This window comes from Leptopilina boulardi, unplaced genomic scaffold (genome assembly GCF_019393585.1).
Source record: "Leptopilina boulardi isolate dan_hultmark-lab unplaced genomic scaffold, ZJU_Lbou_2.1 LbouV2_202, whole genome shotgun sequence".
In the NCBI taxonomy this organism is placed as follows: domain Eukaryota; kingdom Metazoa; phylum Arthropoda; class Insecta; order Hymenoptera; family Figitidae; genus Leptopilina; species Leptopilina boulardi.
This window is the reverse complement of record NW_026137755.1, coordinates 1,751,202-1,762,461: the sequence shown is the minus strand read 5'-3', so window position 1 is coordinate 1,762,461 and position 11,260 is coordinate 1,751,202. Positions and strand designations below refer to the sequence as shown.

Sequence of the window (11,260 nt, the reverse complement as noted above, 5' to 3'; positions counted from 1 at the left end):
ATCTTAATTTTTTGCAGAATAATTGCTATTAACATTACGAAATTTGTTTTATATATAAATGATTATTACTTCCTCAGTCATTGTAAATTCTAGTATGAAATTTGATTGATCTAAGTACGGTATTATCAATAGTTTTTTTTTCATTTCAAAAAATTATTAGAACCATTTGTCACAAATTATCAATTTACTTTCGAAGAAAAAAATTCACTTTGTCTACTAAAATCACAAAATTCTAATTTAGAAAAAAAATTTTTTTTTAATAATGTTAATTGGAAAAATGTGATCAAGAACATTATATTTTTTTACAAAGGTTTTCTTTTCTTTGACAGTAAATTTTTTTCTACACATCAAAATGCTTTTTTTTGGGAATGTTTGGCATTAATTTTATCAACATATTTTGTACTACATATATAGACAAAAAAAAGTATCAAGGACAACAAAAAATTCACGCAAAAATAAAAAAAAACAGCACCAAAAAAAATGGAAGTTTATTTCAATGAAATCTAAGAGATACGTAAATAAAGAACAATTTCAGTCTTCTACTTGTGAAATTTTGTTTTTCTGTTATTTAAAAAGTGACATTTAGTAGGATAATAAATGCTTAATTTTTCTTATTCTGAAACTAGTAATCTATAATATTGATCAATAGCAGCAGTTCGGCATAAAATAAGATTTATAATTTTTATAAGCAATAATGAGACATTATTTTTTATCATCATAGAAAGACGTTTTTACTGATCAATCTACGTATCATTTTTTTTTTCTTTTTTATATTATAGACGTTGGAATTTTTCACCTAGATTGATTTTTTTTTAACTCGTCAACGAGTTACTAGATTTAAATATATGTATATAATATTAAAGTTTGGAAATAATTTCCTCTCAGTACTTATTACAATTAGGGTGTAGCGAATAAGTTATAAATGCAATTCATTTAAAAAGTTACTTTATGGTTTTTTCAATAAACTTCTTAATATCTTGAAGTACCTGTAAAAAAAAGTAACGTACAATATGAAAAAATTTGATGAATTGATTTTAAAAAAATTATAGTAAAATAAATTAGGGGGGGGAGGAATTTATATTTAAAAAAAAACAAACTTACTTCATCAGAAGACGAATGTTCTAAACCTCGGTATGTTTTGAATTCGGTATTTGACATAAATTGCTTCATGGCAGCTGCTGTCAATTGTCCCCACTTATAAGGGACAATTGGATCACAATCACCATGACATTGTAGTAAAGGCGTTTGTTTATTTCCAATCATTTCCTACAGAAAAAAATTACTAATTATCATTATTGTGTGTGAAATTTTTCACATTAAAAAAATAAATCTTGATTTCAATTTGGACTGAAACTAATTTAAATGAAATTGAATTTTGTGATTTTATGCCCAAAAATGGACTGAAACTTATTTTGAGCCAAAAAAATGGCTAATATTCAGTAATTTTGGTTTTAAATTTTAAATAGAGTTAAACTTTATTCTTTTTTGTGATTATATCTTACCGCTGGGAATTTTTGATGCAAAGGAAGCCAAGCAGATAAAACAATAATACCGGCTAATGATTGAGGATAAGTGAGAGCACTAAATATTGCCAGAGCACCACCTTGACTAAAACCACCTAAAATTATTCGATTTGCTGGTATTCCAAGACTAATTTCATTGGCTATCAAAGAATGCACCATTCCTGCAGCTTTACGAATTCCTGCTTCATCTTCCGGTCCAGTTGACTTCAGGGATTTTAAATCAAACCTTTTTTTTGGGGTCGATTAAAATTTTCTTATTAGTTCATTACATTATTCTTTTGCTCTCTAAATTAAAAGTTCAATTGTAATTTAGCAATTAAATTACTATTTGATGTAAAATTCAATCATATTTTTGAAAGTTAGTTTGATAGAAGTAGTCAAATCTGTTTTACCAATTGATGATAATGTAGATTTGCATATTTAAATCAGTGAATAATTCGATTGATTTTCAGTGAAATATAACGGAATTTCAGTGAAAAATGTTAGAGAAATTATTTAATTGTTAAATTTCAGCTTTCTAATCAGTGATATTTGATTCAAATTTTTAAAAAAATTGTTTGCTAATAATAAAACTGCTCTTACCAAGATGGCATTTGAAATCCAGCATTCAATGTTACCGGCATCGTAGGTCTGGAAAATTAATTTTTCATTTTTTACGTTTCTTTATAGGAACTAATTTTTAATAGTATTTGTTTTAGATACTTTTTTAAAAATAATTTCTAGAACTTACGCCGTTGGACAAATAACTTTCATGCAAGCTGATCTCACCGCACCCATAGAACTGGCCCAGCCATGTCTTTAAAAAAAATAATATTTATAATCTTTACATTATTTAATAATAAAAATTTATTAACCTAATTTATGTTGCTTACAATACAATAAATAATATAATATAACTTTTTCCTGCCATCAGCAACAACTTACCCTGTGTCACCCAATCCATGCAGGAATATTAACTGCAAAAAAGATAATAATTATTATAGAAAAATATTTTTAGTTAATAAACATTTTCATATTGTTAATGAGCTAAGTTTTTATTCGCAATTATAAAATTACTATATGTAATGTACTATATATAGTACTTTCTTAATTAATAATTAATATTATTAATCAATAGAACTAATTAAAAAATAGAATAATGGAGTATTTGGAGAATATAAAAAAAAATGTTACACAAAACATATTTCAGCATAGTTTTTTTTTAGTAATAAATTTTTTTAGAAATATACTCTCAATATAAAATAAGAGATATATGTATATATATATAATGCCACGCTCTTATTTATAACATTCAAGAAGAATCAAATTACGTAAGCAACATATATTAATCAACTTAAGTTCGATTTTACTTGACGTTTGTGTGATAGAGATGAATATAACCAAAATAAAAATTGTAAATCAATGTTTTCGGAGTATTTTGTATAATATATATGTATATATATATATTACCGTTGCAGTGTGCTTTGCTGTAGCTTCTATTACCACAGGAGTTGTCATTTTTCCACTTCTTTTTTCACAAAAAAATATTAAGGAAAAAAAAATCACCAACCACTGATAAAAATTTGCTTTAAAAAAAAAAAGAATTATGATTAACACCACTACTATACACTTAATGGAGAAGTAACGAGATGCAAATATATTGCTGATGCTAGAAGTATCCTCTCTCTATCTCTTTCTAAGCAAAGATAGGTAGGAAATTTTATATAGGGTGCGGTAGATAAGTTTAGGAAAATTCGTAGCGCCACTACAAGCGTTGCGGCAATTTTCCGTATTAAGTGAAAATTGTCGATAATAATACCTACAGTCAATAGGAAAATTTTTCAAAAATATTTTTTAAAAATATTTTTAATTTATAATAGAATTACTGTTTTTAGTATAAAAAATTAGTTTTTAGTTATTTTGCAGAAAATGGAAAATAATTTATCGGGAATTTAATTTATCCCTTGTAGGTAACTGCTAAAAAAGTCACCACTGTAGTACAGAAAAATAGTCACTTTTGGCGCTTCATATCAAATCTAGTTAGAAAATGTCTAAATTTCTTAAAAAGTTAAAAATTCTATAAATTGTTAATTCGTTTTTTAAAAAAAGAAACAGAAGATCGAAAATATAAATAATTAAAATATAATCCCTAAAATACAATAGAAATAATACTTGTTTGAATTTAATTTTTTTGATGAAAAACAAATTCTAGAAAATTCCCGAAGAATTCAAATTTACTAGATTTGCTTGTACTCAGAAAAAGGGTCTTGATACTCATTTACAAAAAGTTTTAATCCACACCAAACATGTTGTTAAATTTTCTTCGGAATTAACAGTACACTATATATAAATTTGTAAACATTCGGTATCCCATATTTTATTGTAATTATTATAACTGTTTATAGAGATAAGAAAAATTAATGTGTTAGACTATGAATTCATCATCGGGACAATTGATTTTTTTATCAAGTTTTTCGTGTCTACTTTTATGTGTAATAACACAACATTGGGTGTATTCATCATCACTGCCGTTTTATTTTCCAATACTATGGGCACTGCTTGTCACAATTTTATCAACATGGATAAGTTGTATTGTCTTTAAACATATAATAAAAGCTGATTCATCAATTACATTACATCCAATTTCAATATATTTAAGAAATAAATTCAATGCATATCTTCAATCACGTTTAGTGATAAATAAAAAATATTTAATTAAAAAAAATTCCCAAAAAACAATAAATGATAATAATAAATTAACAACAATTAATTCTCCAAATAATAATAAAGAATCACCAGAAAAGGATAAAAAAATAGTTCATGAAATTGATTCAAAGTATATACAAATATGGTATCAAAATATAAGTGATGACAATCAATTTTCTCAGGAAGCAAAAGATTTAATTTCAAAATTATCATTGGGATTGAATACACGTATTGAAGCTGTTGAAAAAATTCAACTTGTTGATAAATTAGCTGGTGTATTAATTGTACATTTGAAAGAATATAGAAGGTTTGTTATTGTCATTTTGATTGCCAGAGTTATATATGTTATTAAGTTATATTTTTTTCATAAAGGGCACTACGACGAGTTGAGAAAGGATTTGCTGCCAATATTGAAGAGGCATACAATTATTCACATCCTGGTTCACGAAGTTCAACTGCATTGGAACATACATTAGGTCGATTAGTTACAGTTATAGCTAGAGAATTTTTACAATGGGAACTTGGAAGTTCATTGCCTTGTAAGCTACTGTTATCGATTTTAGCTAGAAGGCTATTGTCAGTATTGGAGACAATATCATCTCCAAAATGGATTTTACAGCATCTTATTCATCAATTACATTCAACAACTTCAATAGAACAAAAAATTCAAACTACTCTTCCAACAAATGCCAAAGAAGAAGTAAGAAATTAGAAACATTTACTTTTCTCTTTATATTAGACATTATAGAATAGCTCCTGTGGATTTACTTCCCTTTTTACACGTATGAGAACGAGAAAAACTATATACAGGAGTTGAAGTAATATTGACAATGACAAAAGGATAAAATATTAAGAAACTATAGTTAAAAATAATTATTATATAATACGCGATTTTTGTCTGACTAAAAACTACTTCTACTACTTACATAATTATTATTAGAATTCAGGATTTATGCCTGACAAAAACCTTCTACTACTGACATTATTATTATTATTAAAAGTTCAGATTTACGTCTGACTAAAACTGACCTTTGCTACTTTAATAAATATTAAAATTCTATTTACTTGTCTGACTAAAACTGACTTCTACTACTGAAATGAATTTTTGTCTTGATTTTTGGCTGACTAAAAATTACTTTTGCTACTAATGCAATCATTGTTGGAATTTAGGTTTCTTGTCTGACTAATACTTACTTATACTACTGACATAAAATTTTGTCTGACTTATACTACTACTAATTAAATTTTAGTTGTATTAATGACATAAATTTTATCGATTACTGTCTGACTAAAATCTACTTCTACTACTGACAAATATTTTGAGAATTCCCCATTTTTGTCTGATTAAAATTAAGATGTACTACTTATATAAATATAAAAATTCCGTATTCTCGACTGACTAAAATCGACATGTACTACTGAGAATGAATTTTTCAGTTTCTCAATTATTGTCTGACTAAAATTCACTTGTACTACTTCTATTCATATTTTTAGATATGCAATTTTTGTCTGATCAAATTTGAACTTTGCTACTGACTGTAATATTTTTTTAACACACTTTAACTTCAACAAAAAAAATTTTTAATACAGGGTATCATTCCTACTGCTTTAAGTGATGGTATAGCTTCTGCTACAGCAGCCGCTATAGCACGACCATTAACAAAGCCAAATTTTATCCAATTACCGGAAGTTAAAATTGAAGAAAGTAAAGTTAACGATATAAAATGTAAACCAACAATAAATTTAGAAGTTCAAATTGACGGCACATCAAATAATCATCGTCGTGGACTTTGGGGCGATATGGGTGTAATATCTGAAATTGAATCCGAATTGGATGAAGATCGAATATCGCCAATTTATGAAGAACCAACTGATTTTGCATCAACAATTGCAAGACTCAGAAATCTATTACAACAAAAATCTACTGCTACAACACCATTGTATGATATACATTTAATCAAAATAAGATTATTTTCATTATTTTCTTTATTTAAAAAAAATTAGTTTTTTTATTATATAATACACCTTTATTTTAATTTCAAATGGAATCAGATATATTTTTTACGAATTTTTTATTTTATTTTTTACGCAGACAAGTGGAGGAGAAATTTGGATTTTGTGATTTAGAGAGTCCATTCACAAATATATCGATTCCTCGTATTGAGTCATATTTTTCAGCTGAAGGTTCTCAACAAATTCTTTATTGCATTCAATTCGACGATGTTGAACAACGTGGAGTTTATACATTTGAAACAACTTGCACCACAACAAGACGACGATATTCTGATTTTGTGCAACTTCACGCTTCTTTGGAGGAGGTATTTTTCAAATTATGTCTGACTATAACCTCCTTCTACTACTGAGATTGTTATTAATAAAAAATTAAGATTTACGTCTGACTAAAACTGACATTTACTACTTAGATAAATATTAAAATTCTCTATTTTTGTCTGACTAAAACTGATTTGTACTACTGAAATAAGTTTTTCAGTTCTCTGAATATTTGGCTGACTAAAAATGATTTATACTACTGACATAAATGTTGGTCTGATTTAAATTGACTTTTATACTACTGACTCAAATTTTAGTCTGCCTAATACTGACTTTTACTACTGACATTTTTTGGGTGTTTTAAACTGTTTTATACAGTCTGTCTGACTAAAACCTGACTTAAATTACTGAAAAACATATGTTACCAATTTAATATTTTAATTTTAGTTTATTTTTTTCATAATGTTGATTATAAATTCTATAAAAAATTATCAACTTTGCATAATAGTAATTTTTTCGTTCAGTTTTCAGGTCTCAGAGAATTAATGTCTGACATAACACTTCCTGAGGGTGGACGAGTGGAAATGGAGAATTATTTAAAAACAATATGTTCAAGATTGGGTAATGAAGCACCGAATATTTTACGTCGTTTTTTGCGACCAGACAGTGGCATTGGAAAAAAGGCTGATGTTGTCACGCCCCGATTTGATAGATTTTTGGCAAAAACTGTTAGTGGCGTTTTTAACACACTAAAAACAGTTGTACCAGGTTTTGAAATGGAACAACAAGAAGAGGAAAATCCATTTTTTCAGCCAACACTAATGTCACTTGCCGATGTACCGTGGCGATTTGTTCAAGACGTCAGCATAAATGTGAATATATAATATAAATATATTATAAAAAACACAACAAAAATATATAACAAATTTTAAAATTATTTAATTATAAATGTTTTTATTAATTATTTAAGAAAATTTGTTTTTTGTAGAAAAATTTTGCACACGATCTACGTCAATTGGTGGCTGATCGAACGGATTATTGTTCAGTTGATACAGCATACGAAGCAGTTGATTCTGTTGAAGGAAGTGGAGATTCTGAACTTTTGGCACATTGGTGGGAAATAATGAATAGATCTTGTGACGGTAATAATTTATAATTAAAGTAATAACCTATAAAAAAATAATAGTTTTGACAAAAATTGACTTTTACTACTGACAGTAATATATTTTTAGAATTCATGATTATTGTACGATTAAAACTGATTTTTACTACTGAAATGGATTTTTTTCGATTTTGTCTGATTAAGTACAATTAAAACTGATTTGTACTACTGAAATAGATTTTTTCGATTTTGTCTGATTAAAATTGTCTTATACTACTGACGAAAGTATTTTTAATATACAAGATTTTTGTCTGACTATAACTGACTCTTACTACTTATAATATATTTTCAAAATTCCGCATTTTTGTACGATTAAAACTAATTTGTACTACTGAAACGAATTTTTCAATTTTTTTTCTTAATTGTCTGACTAAAAAATATTTGTACTACTAGTAAAATTGATATTCTTGTACTAGTTACATAAATATAAAAATTCTGTATTCTCGTCTGACTAAAAATTAGTTTAGCTATTAATAATAATATTTTATATTCCGGGGGTTTGTCTGACTAAAACCGACTTTTACTACTATTACGGATATTATAAAAATTCTTGACCTTGTCTGACTAAAACCAACTTTTTCTACTAATTTTATAAAATAAAATATTTTTCCATATAAATATAATCATAAATAATTTTTATCTCATTTCAGAAGTAGATGAACTTGACTCTAATTTATCATTGACTTGCGCTGGAATTGATTTGGCATGTGAAATTCTTTCTGGCGTTAATAGTAATAAATCATTTCAGCATGAAGGCTTCATAAAATGTTTTAAATTGATACTTGGCAGCGTCACAGAACCCTTAATAGAGGTAAAATTTTAAAGAAATTATAATTTATTTAAATTCTTAGTATAATTTATGTGACAATTTTTTACTAAAAAAAAATTTTTCTTTTTACAGAATATTGTATGTTGGGCTTACGATTATTGTGAAACATTACCAGTAAATTCAAGTCTCACTGACAATGAATGTGACGAATCACTAGAGGATCTTCAACAAAAAGTTCAATTATCCTTAGAAAAATCAGTTTCATCAATTGTAAAATTATTTTTCAATGAAAACGATATAAAAGGTATGATAAAATTTACAATAGGCTCATTGGAAGTGAAAAAAATAAATAGGGATTTAAATCTACAAATTTTAGATGTTATTGCATCGCAATTGTTAGCTTCCTGTCGATCATCACATAACAAAAGTTAATTTTTCCATTTTCTATAGAAAAATATAGATGTATTTTTTTTATTAGTTTTTTTTCATATATTTTACTATTTTTTTAACTGAATATTGAAAGACTAATAAATTAATGATTGAATATTTTAATGTATTAACTGATGAAAGGGCATTTAATATATATATATTTATTACCTACTTGAAAGTGCTGTGATGTAAATTAAAATATTTTTCGTTTAGAAAAAAGCACTTGTTTAAAAAAAATAGTGCATTTAAGAATTATTTTCAGTTTTTTTTTTTATTTTTCACAAAACTATATTAGAGATTAATGTATATACCAAAGCGATTTGTTTTCGTTATTTAGCGATTTTAAACGATTAGTTTATTTATTAAAAGATGTTAATTTTTTCAGTTTTTTATTTATTTATAAGAGATGAATATTTTTTTTATTTCGAAAATTTAACGAGTACATATAATTAGAAATATATATGTAATATATATATAAGTAAAAAGTTTAACATATAAAATTTGGAGAATTTCCAAAATATGAATATATTTGAAATTTTAAAACATTCCAATGGAGGGCACTGTTATGTAACACTTTAGTTATTCTAAAGTAACTTTTCAGTTACTGTTATGTAACGCTTTAGCTATTATTATTATTACTAATATTGAAGTTGATACTACGAAGGTTACAGATATTTATTTTTAAAGAAACCATTTATGTAACATGAAAGTAATTTTTATCTTATTTTGAAATTTTAACTTACAATCAACTATATTAAAAAAAAGTTGTCCATAGTTACATTACATTTACGTATCACTGTGTTACAAAACAGTGTTTTCTATATCTGAATCACTGAAAATTATTTTCATGTCACATAAGTGTCCTTCTCGGAAAGTGTCAATTTCAATTTGATTATATGAAAGAATACACTTTTTTTTTTGTTTTAATCATGAAGGATGTAAAACGTGAAAGCAGGAAGTTAAATAGAAATTAATGAACGATCTATAATTTCAAATTGAAATGATTTTACATTTATCTGAACGTAATTGAATTGACTGCTTTTCTATATAAATATCCTTGAATCAGCGATTCTTTATATTACACTTCTCTTAAATTGATGCTTCAATTCTCTTTATATTCAACATCTATACAAACTCCTTCGTGAAACAAAAAATACTTTTACTTTCTAAGATCTGATATTCGCAAATGAATTTTGTTTATATTTATGATATTATTTCACTTCCATATTTAAGAAAACAAAAAGTGTGTTAATTATTTTATAACAAATATTATTCGATTGCGTACAGAAAATTATTTAATATAATATTATTACGTAAATGTGTTGTAAAAATTGAAAGGCATTTAAATTATTTAATAAATAAATTGCGTATATTTAGGTGAATTTTTAAAATTGCCAGAAATTTCATATGTGAATATAAATATTCATATATTTAAGTGTATTTTAAATACAATGTTATATTGTACATTTTGATGTAATATATACATATAATATATTTAAAAAGAAAAGAAAGAAAAATATATATATATATAATAAGTAAATGGCTATAATAATTTGTTTTTTAAAAATAAATTTTATGTTCCTCAGCAAGAGAAAGAGAGAGTGTTGAAAGTTTTCATTTTCTTTTTTTTTTAACGATATATTTCTCACAAATGTGAAATGTAAATAATTTTATTCAAATTAAGTTGTCAATAAGGCGGCTCCCATATCCGTATGGATTATGCATTTGGATTCAGCGTTATAGTATAACATTATTTTTTTGCTTCAATACATCTAATATTTATATATATATGGATAATCTTATAATTAAACTTTAAACCTGTATGTACTTAAAATTAAATGTAATTTAGGTTTTTCTATAGGATTTTCGTTTTCATTCTTTTAAATTGTATATAATGAAAGTGTTTTGAAGTAATTGTGTTTTTCACCGTCTATTTAGTTACATATATAGTTAATATACTTTACGCCTTAAGGTTCATAATATATTCATAATATGAGTTCTTTTTGACTCGTTAGGCTTCAGAGAGAAAAATAAAGAGAAAAGAGAGAGAAAAAAAGAATAAAAAAAAGAGAGAAAAGAGTGACTGTCCAGAGTTTCCAAACTTATTAATTAAATACCTGTTTTAAAAAGAAGATATTACTTTTTAATAAACTGCACTTAAAAAAATAATTTTTTCTTAGTGGGGACTTCAATTTATTCTTTTATTGAATTTCAAAAAATATAATAATTTGATTCTCTTTTAATTGAAAGAGAAATATAAATATTTTAAAATATTTTTTTCCTATTTAATTTCTTATGAAATGAATAATTTATAAATCAACGATATTTATTAAATGAAAAAGTATTATTGTTCTAAAAATGAAATTCTTTAATTTTACATCTTATTGAATTATAACTGATATTAAATAGAATAAGAATATA

General features: G+C 25.3%; 2 protein-coding genes across 2 annotated transcripts; one reads left to right on the top strand and one right to left on the bottom strand.

Annotated features, from left to right (window-relative positions):
* Window positions 1–456: 456 nt before the first annotated feature.
* LOC127278357 (acyl-protein thioesterase 1-like) lies at window positions 457–3,199 on the bottom strand. The gene is made up of 7 exons (XM_051300055.1): window positions 2,973–3,199; window positions 2,448–2,479; window positions 2,254–2,319; window positions 2,106–2,153; window positions 1,503–1,749; window positions 1,102–1,266; window positions 457–986 (listed from the first exon to the last, which is right to left on the bottom strand). Exons 1-7 carry the CDS (start codon window positions 3,018–3,020, stop codon window positions 942–944), a joined length of 651 nt encoding a protein of 216 aa, XP_051156012.1. The 5' UTR covers window positions 3,021–3,199; the 3' UTR covers window positions 457–941.
* A 613-nt stretch (window positions 3,200–3,812) lies between these two features.
* Window positions 3,813–9,007, top strand: LOC127278344 (uncharacterized). The gene is made up of 8 exons (XM_051300036.1): window positions 3,813–4,515; window positions 4,581–4,908; window positions 5,799–6,148; window positions 6,301–6,526; window positions 7,004–7,351; window positions 7,468–7,621; window positions 8,292–8,452; window positions 8,543–9,007. Exons 1-8 carry the CDS (start codon window positions 3,935–3,937, stop codon window positions 8,840–8,842), a joined length of 2,448 nt encoding a protein of 815 aa, XP_051155993.1. The 5' UTR covers window positions 3,813–3,934; the 3' UTR covers window positions 8,843–9,007.
* Window positions 9,008–11,260: the final 2,253 nt, after the last annotated feature.